The sequence below is a fragment of the Eptatretus burgeri genome, chromosome 17 (assembly GCF_056783735.1).
Source record: "Eptatretus burgeri isolate ZD-2024b chromosome 17, Ebu_testis_v1, whole genome shotgun sequence".
Lineage (NCBI taxonomy): Eukaryota > Metazoa > Chordata > Myxini > Myxiniformes > Myxinidae > Eptatretus > Eptatretus burgeri.
In genome coordinates, this window is record NC_140977.1 from 57,696,284 (window position 1) to 57,715,113 (window position 18,830).

At 41.6% G+C, this 18,830-nt stretch overlaps 1 protein-coding gene across 1 annotated transcript in view; it reads left to right on the forward strand.

The window, feature by feature from the left end:
• The window catches only part of LOC147010218 (otogelin-like), a 122,256-nt gene that overhangs the window by 5,198 nt on the left and 98,228 nt on the right, over window positions 1–18,830 (forward strand). The window contains exons 4-13 of the mRNA XM_085863365.1: window positions 2,902–2,953; window positions 6,352–6,432; window positions 7,188–7,333; window positions 7,527–7,642; window positions 7,803–8,008; window positions 8,408–8,523; window positions 10,622–10,728; window positions 10,823–10,983; window positions 11,968–12,093; window positions 17,445–17,556. Of these exons, the coding sequence (XP_085719491.1) occupies window positions 2,902–2,953; window positions 6,352–6,432; window positions 7,188–7,333; window positions 7,527–7,642; window positions 7,803–8,008; window positions 8,408–8,523; window positions 10,622–10,728; window positions 10,823–10,983; window positions 11,968–12,093; window positions 17,445–17,556 (1,223 nt within the window). The remainder of the gene's footprint in view (window positions 1–2,901; window positions 2,954–6,351; window positions 6,433–7,187; window positions 7,334–7,526; window positions 7,643–7,802; window positions 8,009–8,407; window positions 8,524–10,621; window positions 10,729–10,822; window positions 10,984–11,967; window positions 12,094–17,444; window positions 17,557–18,830) is intronic.

Sequence of the window (18,830 nt, forward strand, 5' to 3'; positions counted from 1 at the left end):
CATCACCACAACTACCTCCACTACTACTTTTGCGAACGAGTTCCAATTAAATGATTTACACTTTAATAAACTCTTCATCAAACAGATGTTTGGTCCTACAGAACTTTAATATGGATACAAACAAACCTCGACATCATGGTGACCGAAGCTTTTCGTGCTGCACTCTCGAGGGTAAAAATCGCAGCAAGTGAAGGAGGAAATGAAGGAGGGGGGGGGGATTATTTTTGTGCCCATGTCCTCACTCTGGGTACCCCCAGCAAGCAAGTATGCAAAATTTATTGGATGTCTGCCAAGGTGTTTTCGACTCTATAAGTGAACAGATAGACAAACCGACATAATGGCCTCGCAGTACTGGCACGTTAGCCGAGATCGATGTACACTTGCCTCTCTCTAAGCTATCCAGTATGGGTTCGAGTCCTGATCCAGCTATAACCCCTCACCTTGTGTTTCACAGGTAGGGGGTTATTACCGTTGCCAAAGGAGAGTGTGTTACATTTGGGTTTGTCAGTGCAGAACTTTTGTGGACTTCTCTGTAACTGCTTGTTGTGTTGAGACAAAATTTTCACCATTGCTGCGACGACTCATGTCGAATGTTTTAATGATAATTATGACGTCACAGGGGACGTGGTGTGGCAGTCATGTTGGAAAAACGGAAAACTTTGGACCTCTGTATCTCTGAAAGCGCATCAAGAAAAAAATTGACACTCTGCAAATAGCAAGGACTCCTCATGGGGAATGAGTGTGATTATTATGATGTCATAGGTGCCCTCGGTATAACGTCACAATTGCATATGAAGAACGCCACATCCGATCAGTATGAACATTTTTGAGGGTCATCTTGGGATGAAATGGTCCACAGAAAACAAAATTCATGATGTCATCGGTCACGTGATTCGGCAGCCATATTGTTTTAAAATAAATACCTTCAAAAATGTTCTTCTCTAAAGTGGGTGAACAGATCGAGGTGAAACTTTACACGTATGACCGCCTGTCCATGAGGAACAAAGGTTCACGCATATGATATGAGAGGTCACATGGTTGTCAGCCATATAGGATTTACCCAAAAACCTATAAAAAAATACACCAGTCAAAAGAAGTCCTCGTGAGGTTTTGCAATCTCTGGTTGCTCTTTTTCTTGTTCATCAATGTGTGTGTGTTCCTCGGATGGACGTGAAACTGGATGTCTTGTCTCTCAGCGAAAAGTGGTGGACCTTAAAAATCCTACAGTATCCTTCGTAAGGAGTCCATGAGTTATCACCAACACCCTGAACAAACGACTGATTCCTGCCCAGACTGACTTGGGCAAGGCAATGGTAGACTACCCGACAGCACCAAACTACCAAACCAACCACCACAACCAAATTACCCAGCATAACTTAAAACATCCAGCACAACCAAATCAACCATCACAACCAAACCCCGAACACTCAAAAGACCGAAATGCCCCAAAGACCCTGAGATACCCAAACACCCAAAAGACCCCAAATACCGAAAAGACCCTGAGGACCCCAAAGACCTAATATACCAAAACTACCCAAAAGACCCCAAGGATCCAAAAGACCCAGAGGGCACAAAAGGTCTCAAGGACCTAAAAGACTCAGGGTATCCGAAGGACCAAGGACACAAACGACCACGAGGACCCAAAATACCCAGATAACTCAAAATGCCTAGAAGACCCAAAAGACCCAACGGGACTATCTAGAACCCATGGAAATTCTGCATAATCTAAAATGTGACTTCAGATTGACACCACCACCCCCCCACACACACACACACACACACACACACACACACACACACACACACACACACACACACACACACACACACACACACACACACACACACACACACACACACACACACACACACACACACACACACACACACACACACACACACACACACACACACACACACACACGCACACATACACACAATTCCAAGTCCTCAACCTCCTCCCCTTCCCAACTCTGTCCTCTCTCTGCTCACCTACCATCACACCCAAACTCTATGCTCCCCTACCCCTCTCTTCAAAGACACAAACCCTCTCCCCACTCCTACCTCACCTCCCCCTCCCCCACCACCCCTCAAAAGCTTCAAACTCCTCGATCCCAACTCTCTTCCCTCTCTGCCTCCGCTCCCCCAATCCAACTCTGTCATCCTATCGCCTTTTCTTCTTCAAGTCGTCAACTACCCCAAAACCCAGTACTCAACCCCTCTTCCACACGCCAAGTCCTCAACCCCCCCTCCCAATGTCTCAATGTCCCCCTTCCAACTGCATGCACCCTCACCCCCAACACTCTGTCCTCCCTCCCCATTTCTTCCTGTTCTTCACAACGTTACACAGGGAACTTTGTCACATGAGAAGGCCATTCAGCCTCTCATGCCTGCATTGTTCCTGTCCCCGGTTGTTAAGAACAATGTGAAATTGAAATAAAGATGGAACGTTAAATTCACAGTCACTTCCCACTTTCTTCACTTATCCTCACTCTTATTCACGGATCAGTGTTTGTGTGTTTCTTTGTTTGTTTATTTGTTTGTCGCGCACTTGTTTGCTGTTGTTTGTGTGCTTCGACAGTTGTTCCCTGATGACATCCAGACTTGCTACATGGGATCAGCACGACCCCAATTAGTGTCTAGGGGTGTTTTTATCTTTGCCGGTGGTCTTGGGTGGTGGTGGGAGGGGGAGGGTCGATGTAAATGTGCATCACGTAGCACCGCCTCCAGGTGTGGGAGAGTATGAGAAGTCTTCACCAATTACAGTTATTCCTGTCCCCACGTTTTCGATCTGTGCCCCGCTGCCTCATCAAGTTAGGTGGTTTGAGTCATACATGCATATAAAAATACATGTACATGTACGTTGTACACGTATATGTTTAATCTTTGTTTCTGCCGCAGAAAGGAAACATTGAGTTTGATGAAGGAAAACCCCTAGAGGTACAACCTTTGGGTGAGTCATTTTGAATACTCCATCTGAAATGATTGAATGTAGGGGCTGGTAATATTATATAATAACAAAACAAGAAAAAGAGCAATCGGAGATTGCAGACCTTTGCCATGACTTGTTTTGTGTGGTATTTGTGTACTGGTGTGTTGTGATTAAAAAGTTTAAAAAAAAAAACATAAAATGTCAGCCCCTGTTGTGTTTAGTAATTTTGCTGTACGGAGTTAAAGGGTTAGCCCATATTTATGTACAACTAAAATGGCCGCCACGCTACCAGTCTGACATCTTTGATCGGATCGCAAAGCAAAGCGAGGTGTATGCGTATGCCATCATGTACTATGCTTGTGCCAAGTTTGAACAAAATCGGACCACCCATGTCTGAGAAATGTCTGGGGACACATTTAAGTCACAAAATGGCCGCCAGTCGGCCATCTTGAATTTGATCTCGAAAGAAAATGACATGCGCATGGAAGCCATCATTTGCTATATGTGTGCCAAGTTTGAGCAAGATCGGTAAATGCATGTCTGAGAAATCCTTGAGGATGTGTTCAACACTGGGTTTTATTTTTTTAATTCCTAAAATGGCCGCCAGTCTGCCATCTTTGATCCCATCACAAAACAAAATGATGTGTTTATGTATACCATCATTTCTTGTCTTTCTGGCAAGTATGAATAAAATCGGTTCATACATGTCTGAGATATGGTTGCGGACACACGCACAGACGCAAAAATCGAAACCAAATCCATAAGCCCTCAGACTAAGTCTAACGGGGCCTAATAATAAATCTTACAATAATTCACCGTCTGTCTGTCTGTCTGTCTGTCTGTTCTCAGGTACCGCACAAAATGGCTGAACCGATTGCAACCATTGTTTGGGTGTGTCATCCTGGGACCCCTTGGAGTAAAATAGGTATAAATGTAATAACATGACCCCCTTGACGGCTCCCGTAGGGAGCGGGTGCTTCAAGTAGACATAACTAGAACTGCCACTTTATAACTGCTGGCAGTGATGACCGGGAACCAAGATGTCCTGCTTTGATGCAACCCCGCTTTGACCGGACACTTGACCGTGACCCATCACGTTTATTTTTATGCAATTGAATTCAATGGGATTAAAATATATTCAATTCAATTCAAATCAAATGGAAGACAAAAAAGGAGCAGTCCTGCATTGGGGTCATCAGGAGGAACCTGGATAGGATTTGGGTTTCAGCTGCTGCTCCTCTACTCCCAAACCCATCCAGGCACAGTCAAGTGAGCCTTATTCAAAAAAAATAAAAATAAAGAGCACAGATTCAAAATATCAAATAATTATGCCTGCCAGACCATGCATCTGATCAGGTTGAAACTTAAAACATATATTCCACATCATTACTTGATCATAATTGTGAAGTTTCAAGTCGATTGATGAAATGGTTTCGGAGAAAATCTTTTTCAAGATTTTTGCTCAATCCAATATGGCTGCCAGACCATGTGACCTATCAATTATTCGTGAATAGCTGGTATCCCCAAGGCTTGGGAACATTTGTGTGAAGTTTCCCCTCGATCTGTCCAGCCAGCCGTTCTGGAGAAGAATATATTTTTTAGGTTTTCGGGTAAATCCAATATGGCTGCCAAACCATGTGATCGATGACGTCATATGTGTGAGTGTTTTGTTACTCATGGACAGGCGGTCATACTTTTAAAATTTCACCTCGATGTTTTCATCCATTTCAGAGAAGATTTTTGAAGGTTAAAAAAAAACAACAAAAAACAATATGGCTACCGAACCACATGATCGATGACATCCTTTTTTTTTCTTTTCTGTGGACCAATTTATCCCGAGATGATCCTCAAAATTTTCAGTTTGATCGGATGTAGCATTCTATTTTTGCAATTACGACATCATAACAAAGGCGCCTATGACGTCATCAAAAAAAAATCACACTTATTCCCCATGTGGAGTAGTTTCCATGTGCCAAGTTTCAAGCTTCTTTCCCTGGTGTAGTTTCAGAGATACAGTGCAGAGGTCCAAAGTTTTTTTTGCTTTTTTCCAACATGGTGACCACACCACATGACCTATGACATCCTAATTATCATGGAAACATTCTACATGAGTCGTCGCTCCTATGGTGAAAATTTTGTCTCAATCTGAGAAGCGGTTGCAGAGAAATACACTCCTGTTCTGTGCGGACAGGCAGACAGACAAACAAGCAAACAGACAAAAGGACCCAAATGCAATACCCTCTCTTCTGGTGAGGGTAATAAACCATTTTAAAGTTTAGTTTCAAGAGCAAGAAACATTTGTATTTATCTCTCTCTGTAAAGTATAATCAGAATAATGATGACATCTGTGTGACACAGGGCTTGCGTGTCTGATTGTCATGTAGACAAGCTTGTTTCCTCTTAATCAAAAGATATTTCTCATCTGGGCTGATAAGATAGCCTCGAGGTATGCACACTCATCTCTGAGCTGACTTCTCTTGCATGAAATCCTGATGCAGGTATATACTGCACCCTGGTGTTTCACATGCAAGGCAAGGCATCATTGTGTGTGTGTGCCATCCCTCTTATGGACCTAAACTGGGTGTACTGTCTGCCAGCATTAGGTTTTGGACATTAGACATCTTGAGTGTCCTTTGATAATATTAGGTGAGTTGTCACCAGCAACTTGAACAAATTCCCATTCCTGCCTAAAGTGGCTTGGAATTCTTTGGTATTCCTTGAGAGCAGGTGACACCACTTGCTATCTCAGCATGTGGTTGCTGTGTTGGCCAAAGCTACTTCACTTTAAACAAATTAACATGTAATGTGTGAACAGCCAACTTCTGCTACAAAGGGCAATCCATCATTATTATTTCTTGTGATCCCTGTGTATCTTTACAAGCTGTGCACCTTAACCTGAGTTAACCTAACTTTAACCAAAGGAATACAACTATTTTTAACAACACAGCTAGCGTACACCGTCAGCATAAATGCATCGGTATGAGTTGGTGTCAGGAGTGGGATAACACACCTAATTGCGCGTGCAGAATTGCCAGCGTTCAAACTTCTCTGAAATGATTCCCAGTCAATTGATAGATTTGCGAAATTTTGTACAATCAAACATTGTACTATTATTTTTTTTTAACTTTAGGATTGCGCGTTATACTGTTGTGTTAAATAGAGGGAAAGAGAAATCGCACAATTTTGAACTGAAAAATGGTAAAAAATAAAACAAATGAATAATTTCAGGGCCTCGGTGGGACATTTCGTGAAGTATTGAACAAATGCCAAATTGGTACCTGGTAAATCACAAAGCAGTTGCTGCTGCTAACTATAAACTCGTATATTTGAGAAGAGATTTAATTTGGATTTTTCGGGAGAAAGTCGAACGGGGCAAATAATGAATTTGGCTCATTGTTTTGTTCTGTTGTTTTTGACAGGTGGTAATCCGTGTGCTTCAGAGGCTGATAAATGTTTCTGTGACATTCCTAGCAGCAACAGGAGCAGCTTTCCTCTTCTAGGTAACGGCGTGAAACCATTACATCTTGCCGGACATGTGTCCCTGTTATTTATTACGTCATGCAGGTCATGTGTCACCATTATCATGTTATGCAGGTCACTTGTCCCTGTTATTATGTCGTGTCTGTCTGTGGATGTAAAAAAAAAAATCCCACAAAAAGCCCCAAAAATCCACATTGTTTGCGGTTGCCCGAAATAAGAGAGAGAGAGAGAGAGAGAGAGAGAGAGAGAGAGAGAGAGAGAGAGAGAGAGAGAGAGAGAGAGAGAGAGAGAGAGAGAGAGAGAGAGAGAGAGAGAGAGAGAGAGAGAGAGAGAGAGAGAGAGAGAGAGAGAGAGAGAGAGAGAGAGAGAGAGAGAGAGAGAGAGAGAGAGAGAGAGAGAGAGAGAGAGAGAGAGAGAGAGAGAGAGAGAGAGAGAGAGAGAGAGAGAGAGAGAGAGAGAGAGAGAGAGAGAGAGACAGAGACAGAGACAGAGACAGAGACAGAGACAGAGACAGAGACAGAGACAGAGACAGAGACAGAGACAGAGACAGAGACAGACACCCAATCAATCAAGGGTCCATAAAGACTGAAAGGTGAACTGAAATATCAGCTTCTCCTCTCTTCCTGCAGAAGTTAGCATACCTCGATCAACACTCTGTTGATTTCATCCATTGTTTTACCTGTCCACTATGCGGATCGACAACAGCCTTCACCACCAACACTAGTTGTTCATTCTCCTTTGTTCATATTTATGTCTCCGTTTTTATCTTCTTCAGTGCAGGGCAATGCAAGTGGAGTCTGCCGTGTTTGGCGATCCCGGCACTTCCTCACCTTTGATGGCCTGTCCTATTACTTACCTGCTCGGTGCAGCTACGACCTTGTTTGGCTATGCAAGAATATTCCTTTGCCATTTAGACTACAGGTATCCATGATCAATGTAGTTTGTATGCTACCTTGGCACCACCATCACCACGGCTTTGCTAGTTGATTGCTGCTGAAGAATTCCAACTTGAGAGAAGTGCTTGAGATGGTGGAGTGGCTCAACATGGAGTTAGGATTCGAGTGAATTTGCAAATGGTGTTTCATGTGGTGTGTGTGTGTGTGTGTTTGTGTAGCTACGCGGAGGAGTGGATTGTTTTTCAACCCAATGTCTGCCATCAATTTTCCTGGCACTTATGGACGATGAGGATATCACACTCCGTGATGGACGTGTCTACATAAGGGGAAACAGGTATTCCTCTGGGGTTGAAAATGGAGAGGAATATTACATCAGGAATGTTTAATGTGGAGATGGTGATTGTAATTTTTGGTTGTACTATGCTTGTACATTCATCGAGTGATGTGCACGGATGATGGACAAGCCACAAGATGACTCATCATGTATCTCCCAGAGTGATTCCACCCCTTGCTACACGCCGTGCCACCATCACCATTCGATCCGGCCACATCCTGGTCTCCACTACAGTTGGCCTCGCCCTGGATCTGGAGGCAGATGGGATGCTTTCGGTGTGGCTGGCTGCTGATCTATTTGGACAAGTTTGTGGACTATGTGGGGATGCCAATGGTTTCTCAGGCAATGATCTTCTTACCAGTTACGGTAAGTTGTTTTGTGCCCACATTTTAAAGTTTTTTTAAGATGAAGGATGATTCATTATTCATTATCTCTCAGCATAACCTTAATTTTTTTTCAAAAAAAAGAAGGTGTGTGTGTATATGTGTATCAGGTAAAAAAAATGGTGAAAATAACACACACACACACACACCATTTTATTTTCCTCTTCCGCTTCCTTTCACTTTTGCCCAAATGTGGAACTTTTATGGAAGTTTGAGTTTGACTTTGGCACGAGGTCTCACAAGTCCATGAACTTTTTGATTACTTCTTGAACATGGAAAGCTTCAAACTTGTATACTCGCACAATAAGCTGATTTAGGGGTTTTTTTTATAATCCTGGCAAATCTTTCACAAACTGTCCACATCTCTTTGTTTCTCCCACAGGGGTCGAGGCACCATCAGTGGCTGAGTTTGTGAACAGCTGGCGGGTTGTTGGGGAAGGCAAGGTCTGCCCAGCACTGCCGCTCGGGTTCCCCAGTCCTTGCACGCCGGATACCTGGGTATGTTCAAGCACAGTAATAAGTTAATGGCTTTATTATCATGGAAGTTAAAGATCTCACAGGTTAGTTCCGATGTGCATGTTCCAATTACCACATTTACTGTCAAATGTAGCTTCAACCATCCTGTCTCGAGAGAACCCTTCCTGGTTAGTAATGATTTATTCCACATTTTTTTTTTTATTACTCACGAATCAGAATGCTTCCCACACTTATCTCACCAATCTAGAATTTCATGGAAATGTTCTCCCTGCTCAGGTGCAAATTCCATTAGCGAGCTAAGGGGTTAATGTAGAAAGCTGGCTGATTTCCATCAGGCTGTTCCACACCGCATTGACACCACCATTGAAGCGCACGATTGTGCACGTCGGGCCTGAGCAACGAACCTGAGATTCTTGGTGTTGTCGTCCCTTTGGCTCCAGCCGGCCAACCTGTCCAACAAAGCAATGAATGGTGGACAATGTGGCCTTTATGTTTACGCACTAAGGAAACTGTGCCGGGTTCACTCAGTTTTAAATGCCAGTGGAGAGGAATGAATGTAACAGTCTTGGAGTCATAGTTTTACAACACAATAACTTGTCTCCTTCAACTCCTCCTGTGAGAGGTAGTTGAGAGATGTAAGGCAAGGAGCGGTACAGGGAGATGTGTTTGGGCTTGGGTACATGTGGATAGGAGTGGCACCTAACTGGGGGTGATGGTAACCAGGTGTAGATACCAATGCAGATTTCAAAGCAGCTCTTTCCTGATGGAGAGTAAATTTATTTACACATAGTTCAGTTTCATGTTTTATGAGACTTGTCATGGTTTCAAATTGAACTTCTGACTTATTGCACAGTAGTGTAGGGGTGCGTGCACCTGGTGGTAGTCCTGGGGCACGTCATCATCGTCATCGTCATCAGTTGCTCCTTCCTTGGCGGAGATAACCACTTCACGTCCGAGGTTCTCTTCCATTTATTGTGCGTCCGTGCGTGGCTATACAGCCCGATCGTCAATCTCCTGGGCTGTCGACACTCAGGACATGGAAAAATTGGATTGTTTATATATTTTTCTTCCTTCCTCCTGAGCTGCCTGGATTATTTGTTCATAATAAGTGACTCCACTTCTTCAGTGTGCTCTCCAGTCAGTTCTGTCTAATGTTTGGTTCTCCCAGTCCGTGAGGGGCATTCCACATTTCCCAAGGTTTTCCTTCAAGGAATCCTTCACTTTTAGCTTTGACCTCCCTTGTTGGCGATGACCAGGTTTTTAAGGTGAAAGTACATGACTGCCTTGAGAATCTTGTCATCAGTCATACGTACTAAGTGTCCACTCCATCTGAGCTGAACCTTGATGATGGATGCTTCGATTCCGGTTATGGCTCCTCTCTTTAGCACCTTGGTGGTGGGCCCTTTATCCTGCCATTTGATGTCCATGATGTTCCGAATGCATTTCATGTGGAACCAGTCTATCTCCTTTGTGCACCTGGAATAAGTAGCCTATGTCTCACAAGCAGTGTCGGTATGACCACAACTTTGTAGGTCAAGATTTGTTGAGAGTTTGACACCTCTCTTCTTCCACAGTCTCTTGCACAGTTGGACAAAGGCTGAGCTTGCTTTGGCTATTCTAATTTGCTTCTTCACTGTCGATGCAGACATTTCCAGAGATTGTACTACTGCAGTAGATGGAGTTTTTCACAGTATTCGTGATAGTGTCATTGACAGCAACAGCAGGTGGCATATATCCAGAATATGGTTGTCATAGGTGCAATACCTCCGCTTTCTTGAAACTGATGGCAAGCCCAAAGCTGTTGCCTGCATTTAATAAACAGTTCATGCTCTCTGTGTGACACGAGAGCGCATTCATCGGTGAGCATTAGCTCTCTCACCATCATCTCCGACACCTTGGTTGAGTATTTCCACCGTTTTCGGTTGAAGAGCTTTCCATGTGTTCCAAAAGTAATGAAGATTCCAACGCATGATTCCCTTGTTATGTTGTGGCTTCTGGAAGAGTGAACATGATCCTGAGGAATGCTATTTGTTCAACAAGTTTATCCATCATGTACCTGGTAATTTGTGGTGGATTACTTCGTCTGAGGTTAAAGCATGATCCTTGTCTGTGCCTGCAGGAGATGACTGACACATGTCAGGCCTTAATACAGCACCCACTGAGTTCTTGCCATCAGGCCGTGTGCCCATCCACCATGTTTACCAGCTGCGTCCTTGAGCTTTGTTGGTAAGCGGTAGCATAGTTGAATGTATTGTTTCATCCATGCACCCATTTCGTCCCTTCCTGATTTTGCACATCCTCTAAGTCTGCTCTTTCTCAGGCTATCAAGGCAAAGAGACAGTGAAGCCAATAGATGGAAAGGTCTGAGCTGGACCCAGGAGAAGGCCAAAGTGGTGTGTAGTGTGGTGCGTGCATACGTCACGGCTTGTGCTCGAACCGGACACAATGTCCACGGCTGGGAAGAGCATTTCCCTCAGTGTGGTATGTTCGGTACTACCCACCTCATAGGACCATAGCCGGGCAATCAACAATTACAAATTACAAATTACAAAGAGCGCGGCACACACGAGCCACACCAGTTCCTCACAAGTGCATTTGAGACCATTTAATACAAGACTCTCTTGTAATACCTAATAATCTGATAATTGTGAAACGCTTGTTTGAATTATCAGATCAGATCATGAACCATGCTTTATACAGAGCATTGGTGCTGCCAAAGCAGTTTCTATGGCTCGGGTTACAATCCTGGAATGGTCGCCACGATTGTTTAAATTATGTAATAATTATTTATTAACATCACTGTGATTTAAAATCTGACACATTGTTGTAAAGTGGTGGGAAGTGAGACAACTGTAATAACAAAATGAATGGTTCACATTTACCGATTTTTTTTCAATGAATGGACGAAATGCAGATCCAATTTGTGACAATGTTTCGGCCTTGACGGTGTTAGACCAACACGTGAAGTAGTAATTTGGATTCTTGACCAAATGGAGATCCAATTCGAAACAATGTTTAGGCCTTGACGGTGTTAGACCAACACGTGAAGTAGTAATTTGGATTCTGGACCAAATGGAGATCCAATTTGTGACAATGTTTCAACCTTGATGGTGTTAGAAAAACATCAAATAGTAACGTGGATTCTGGACTGAATGGAGTTCTAATTTGTGACTGTTTAGGCCTTCATAGTGTTGGACCAACACATAATATCATAATGTAGATTCTGGACCAAATGGAGATCCAATTTGTGACAATGTTTAGGTATTGACAGTGTTAAACCAACATGTGATACAGTAATTGCAATGTTGATTCTGAATAGGTTGGGTTTACCTGTTTGTTTTTGTGGGCACAGGGATTATTTAAACAGAGCTCATTATGTTAGGATCACTAGTTGTTGGGATTGTGCATTTGATTGAATGATTTTCTGTGTGATGCTTTATGTTATACATGTGTTTATGTGTTCAGTACCACGCTGTCCCATGGGTGCTGCCTTCCGTACATGCATCGATGGCTGTGCCCCATCCTGTGAGTCTGAGGGCAGGTGCCATGGCACAACACCAACCTGCATCAGTGCCTGTTCTTGCACCAAAGGTTTGCGACTGAAATGTTTATACTGTATACCCCTCACCGAACAGCATTTTCAGAGCCACACATGGCCTGTTTTGCAGTATGTGTGCCTTCACCACCCCTTCACTGCACATAATTTCCCTAACCATCTAGAACCTGTTGTAGACTTTACACTACATATTAATTTACTACTTCCTCACTTTACAGCATTTCCCTAAACAGGCTGAGCCTGCTGTACAGAAGTACATCCATCTACTATAATGAATCGATGTCGTGTGGCTGTAGCTATGTCACCAATATTCACTCGTCTATTTGTCACGGAACTGACCAATTGGTTGTGGCATTTTTCCCTTCACTCGTCGATTGGTTGCAGTACTGACAAAATGGGTGTGACAGTTTTTCCCAGCATCGTTATTCACTCATTGATTGGTCGCACACTGACCAATTGGGTGCGACCCTTTCTCCTGGCATCGTTATTTGTGTCTATTGTTATTGTGTCTATCTGCATCAGCAAACAACGGTCCAACTTGGTGGTGCGGCAATCCGCACACTTTCCTCAACCCTTGTTACTTCGCCTCTCACAGCGGTGATTACAATATTGCTGATTACGGTGTGGCGTCTTTATCATATCCTTTCCTCACCTCATGTTTCCTCACCTCACACAACGGTGATTACAATATTGGTGATTACAGTGTGGTGTGTTTATCACATGCTTTTTTCAACTCGTGACTCATCCTGGTGATTACTATATTGATCACGGTGCTATCCTTGACAATTTTACATCCAAGGGGTCTAGAGGGAGTAAATATCGAAAGGGTCGATAGGGGTCTAAAGGGCCGATATGATCAAAGGGGCCTAAATGGTACATTTTAATAGTAGTTATGGTCTATAGGGTCTAAAGGCTTCCAAAAGATCTTAAAAGGTCTATAAAGGTCTAAGGGGTTTAAAGGGTCGACAGGTCGAAAGGGTCAAGGGATCTAAGCACTCCAATGGGATAAGCAGGTAGCGAGTGTTGAAGGGGGTCTAAAGTGTCTCAGGGGGTCTAATAGTTTAAAGGGTCGACAGGGTCTAAAGGTCCAAAGTGTAGATGCCAATAGTAGTTGGGGTCTATAGAGTCTTAAGGGGTCTAAAGTGTTGAAAGGGTCTCAAAGGGACTAAAAAAGGACCAAAAGGACTGAAACCTCTCTGCCCCCCTCCCCCAACCACTCCCCAACTAACTCTCCTCTCCTCCCCCTTTCTTTCCTTTTATTCAAACTAAGAAGGTATTCATGGCATTAAGAGGTTAACATTTAATAAAGAGGTTAAATTAAATTATGATTAACATCAAAATGAATGAAGAGGTTAAATTAAAAGGCATGAATAGGTTAAATTAAATGGCATGAATAGGGTAAAGAAGAAGAAGAAGAAGTAAAAGAATCCAAAAACAGGGCTAAGGCAAAACGTCAGCCTCAAGGAAAAGAATCAAGAACAAGAAATAAAGAGAAAAATCAAACTTGGATGGAAACAATATGGAAAACTCAGTAACATCATGGTAGCTCACCAATATGCATAACAAGAAAAGTTTTCAATCAGTGTATTTTATGCATTAAGACCATAAAATAAAGTTATTTTCCTGGATTAAGAACATATAATAAAGTATTATTTTGCTGGATTAAGAACATTTAATGAAGTATTTTATTCCTGTATTAAGAACATATAATAAAGTATTATTTTCCTGGATTAAGAACATATAATAAAGTATTATTTTCCTGGATTAAGAACATTTAATAAAGTATTATTTTCCTGGATTAAGAACATTTAATGAAGTATTTTCTTCCTGTATAAGAAAACATAATAAAGTATTATTTTCCTGGATTAAGAACATATAATAAAGTATTATTTTCCTGGATTAAGAACATTTAATAAATATTTTCTTCCTGGATTAAGAAGATATAATAAAGTATTTTTTCCTGTATTAAGAACATATAATAAAGTATTATTTTCCTGGATTAAGACCATATAATAAAGTATTATTTTCCTGGATTAAGAACATTTAATCAAGTATTTTCTTCCTGGATTAAGAAGATATAATAAAGTATTATTTTCCTGTATTAAGAACATATAATAAAGTATTATTTTCCTGGATTAAGACCATAGAATAAAGTATTATTTTCCTGGATTAAGAACATTTAATCAAGTATTTTCTTCCTGTATTAAGAAAATATAATAAAGTATTATTTTCCTGTATTAATAACATATAAAGTATTATTTTCCTGGATTAAGAACATAAAATTAAGTATTATTTTCCTGTATTAAGAACATACAATAAAGTATTATTTTCCTGGATTAAGAACATTTAATAAAGTATTTTCTTCCTGGATTAAGAACATATAATAAAGTATTTTCCTGGATGAAGAACATATAATAAAGAATTATTTTCCTGTATTAAGAACATATAATAAAGTATTATTTTCCTGGATGAAGAACATATAATAAAGTATTATTTTCCTGGATAAAGAACATATAATATCGAATGATTTTCCTGGATTAAGAACATATAATAAAGTATTTTCTTCCTGGATTAAGAACATACAATAAAGTATTATTTTCCTGGATTAAGAACATATAATGAAGTATTATTTTATAAATATAATAAAGGATGACAGGTTGAGTCAACCCACCTGTTGTTGTTTATGATAGGCTAAGTCAACCTACCTGTTGTTGTTTATGACAGACTAAGTAAACCCACCTGTTGTTATTTAACAGTTTAACAGTATGACAGGGGCTTGAACTCAAGAACCCTCCGATCTCATGTCAGCCACCTTAACTGTTAAGCCAATACAAGGCCTACTTCTTTCTGTGAAGAACATAAAAGAAAGCTTATTTTGTTGAGTTATTAAGATCATAAAATTTACCTTTAATAAGAATGAGGATAAACGATCCAATAATACGATGGTAATGTTGATGATGGCAAAGATAAAAATGGGTTGGTGGAGATGTACATACCCATAATAGTGGAATCTTGTTTTACCCAAAATACATGCCACATCTTCTCATGCTATATATCGATATGTAGCATGGTTCTTGTAAGTATTTCGAAGGCGATTTGTTTTATGTAGTGTTCAAGGATATAATTCATTAAAAAAGGTGTAATGAGGTTTAAAGGGGCATAAATAAATTAATTAAAGGTTTTACCAGCATTTTCCCAGCAGCTATTACACCACTCTGTCTAACACGTTACATTAGTTATTCGTGTCCTTTATGACGTACTTAAAAACAGTAAGTTTCTTGTTTGGAATGATTTTCCATTTTGTTTGACTGACTGTCAGACAGACAGATGCAGCAAAAATATTATCTCACTCCTCTCTGCACTGTGTGGCCAGCATGAATTCTGAGCCAATATATGTTAAAAACGACAGACTTGCCATTTTATTCATGTTCCCGTTTGTATTGAAAATATAACAGTCGATTTAAATACATTGTTCCTAAATCACAAACTGACAATAAAAAAGCGATGACAGTCAGATGGATGGACGGGTGTACGGATGTGAATCAATTGCTTAATCCTGTGCTTCGCTTCGTGTGTACGGGGTAACAACATGGAGATATATGGATGGCAAGAGGAACAGGCGAAGGTCACTCCTAAGATGGAGGGATAAAACAGGCAAATATTAGGGAAGAGTCAATTGGAGCAACAAAGCAAGAAACAGAGCAACATGGTATCAACATGCTGAGGCTTTCGTCCATCAGTGGACTGAAAATAGCTGAAAATGATGAAGAGGTTAAAATTAAATAACGACAATACATAATTTTAAAAATCTAATTCACAATCTCGTGAGATGACAGAATCTTGCGATATGTGATGGACTTACAAACGTAGATTACATTTTGAGTTAATTAGTTAATTATATCACCACCTGGATGGAAATTTTTTTAAAGGACTCCATTAGTCTTTGTGCATTGACATCATGAATCATCATGCTGAGTTTCAAAACGATCCTTTGACCTGCCTCGGAGGAAGGAAAAACGAAGAATTGTTAATAGACCCATGGACGGACAGATGGACTGACTGGCTGAAGGACATCATTATGGCTTTAAGAGCACATCTCGATAACAAATCGTCATCGACGAGATAACTCATACACTTGGACCCTTTAATGAGAGTGTCATTGGTATTTATTAGGTGTTGTTATGCGTGGCCTCCGTGCCTCAGAGCGAGTGCCCCGCAAGTACCCAGAGAGTCACGTGGCAGAACGATCACTTTAAACCTTTCAGGTAACAACCACCGCACCACATAAAACTGAAGGAAATTTAAAATGCAATTTATTAAATCCCACTGTCAAGTGGTAATGTCATTCAATCAGATTCAATTAGAATTCAATCACAATAACTTATCATCAATCCTCAGTAACTGTAAAAATCCGCACAGGAAATAGAAGTCACGTTCATTGCTTTTTAAAACTTAAACAAAGTTACAACACATATATTTCAATGCAGTTTCAAATACTTCCACAACTCTTAAAAAGGCAATTTCCACCATCTGAGAAGGCAACTTTTTTTTCATGTTTTAATACACCCCTTTTATAGGATACGTGCCAGGAATCAAAGTCTGTATCTTGCACTGTCGAAGCGAACATGCAGTTGATGAACCGGTCAACCATGTGTTTGGAGTCCGTGAGCCCCACGGGAATTCTCAAGCAGAATGAAATCTCACTGCCACCCTGGCTGTACCATGAGAATGAGTGGGTAGAAGGGAGGACATTGACGCGAGATGCCCAGAGAAGCTGTCGGCGTTGAATGTCAATGTGGAGTTGCTTTGCTCCTCGAGTGTTGCATTGGCTCCTCGTGAACACAACCAGTCTGCCAGCAGGAGAGGATCCGAACACCTGCAAAAGCGCACTGGATCACGATTGGGTCTGTGGTCGACATGCGCCTAATGTTACAAGGCTTATGATGCTGTCACAGCCCATCTCCGCTGATGCACAGTTCACTTGACAAAACGAACTTGACTGTACTACACTGATCCAAAGGCTCTGCACACTGCTGGAGCTGGATCTCTGGTTCTCCTCCATGACCTTCTCCATGTCACTTCTGCCGAACGCTCCACGCTTCGCCTTTTATTGTTACAACGCAAGGCCAACCCCGAAATGAGGCGACAGACAGTTTGAATTCAAAGATTGAGCAAAGCTTCACAGTCACTATCACAATTATGTAATGCAAGTTGCCTTTGACACAGAACCTACAATACTTAACATTTCCAATTATATAGGATTTAATAATCTTTAAAAGTGTCAACACACCTTGTTTACCAGACGTTGTATCACAACACATCGAGTGGTGACACACTTTTCCCTGGGTTGTACAAACTGATTTTGCCAGTGGTGGTTGTGTCGCAGGTTTGGTGTGGAGCAGCAACGGCACCTGTGTGCCTGTCAGGACCTGTCCCTGTATCCACCACGATAAGGTCTTTCCTTCTGGTGCCGTCATGCACCTGCCCTGCCGGCAGTGGTGAGTTCCGAATCTTCAAACGAATATCCTGCTGAGTCCAGGAAGCAACTGTGACATTGTGATCAAATCTGTGCAACCTTCGCAACTACTTGTGTGGTTGGCAAAACGCAGCCGAATGGTCTCCTCCTGTGCCAAAGTTCCTTGTGTATTCTTGTGTAACTCAATTAGTACTTGGCACATTATGCATGTACTCAGGGTGCGATATGACAGGGGGATGGGGACGATTTCCCTGGCTCTGATTTTTGTACCCCTGGCAATGCACTTGAAATTGCATCCTGGGCGGTAAATTAGTGAAATTTTAACGTCTGACATTTAAAAATTATAAATATACGCCGCATCCTTTTTTGAGCATGAACTGATTTTCAAAAGCTCGTTCTAACCACCCAAACAGTTTACGATCAGCAGGACATCACGGTGAACATGATTCTAAAAATGTAATGGAGTTTGGTTTCACTGGATCCAATCATGATGTTTGGCTGTATAAAGTGAATCGGATTTTTTTGCTGCGATAAATTTGGTATGATACATCAGAAGGGTAAGTTCTTATAGGGTTGTGCACTCCATCGGGATCCACCCCCTATAAGAGGTTGAAAAAGGAGTTGGTCGGGGGGGATTCGTCTAAAATTCAGGTAATTTATTTTAAAAATCTTCTCAGAAACTGGTGGCAAGGTGCAGACCAAACTCTTCATGAAACATAAGGCCCATGCCGTAAACTTAAGTTGTGCTCCCCATGACTGTACCACTTCAGGAAGGGGGGCCATGGTCCCTTCCCCCTAATCCCTCATTTTCACCCCACCTGTTGGGAAAATAACCATCAGTCCCCCATGGGGCTATTTTTTTTTTATTGTAATGTGACAATTCAGCTTTATGTTGCTATTGTTATGTATTGTTTGTAAGTTGTTAAAAGTCAGAAATGACAAAAAAAAAATACCCATGATTGATGTCTGTCAATTTTATCCCCCACTGGATATTTTACAAATCGCACCCTGCACATACCTATCAGAGTGGGACACCAAACAGGCCACACAAATGGAATTGGCTGGAAGGAAGGAAGACTTTTTCTCGAGGCTATTTGAATCTTTGAAAGGTGAATATATTGTTATAAAATAGAGAGAAACATAAAGGAATCAATCCGATCGAAACCAGTGGCCTTGTCATTGTGTGACTATGAGTGTGTGTGTGTGTGTGTGTGTGTTTGTGTGTGCACGTGCACAGCCAGCCCCTCCTATAGGCAGTCAAGGCATTCTGCCTCGGGCCCCCCAACCGCGAGGGGG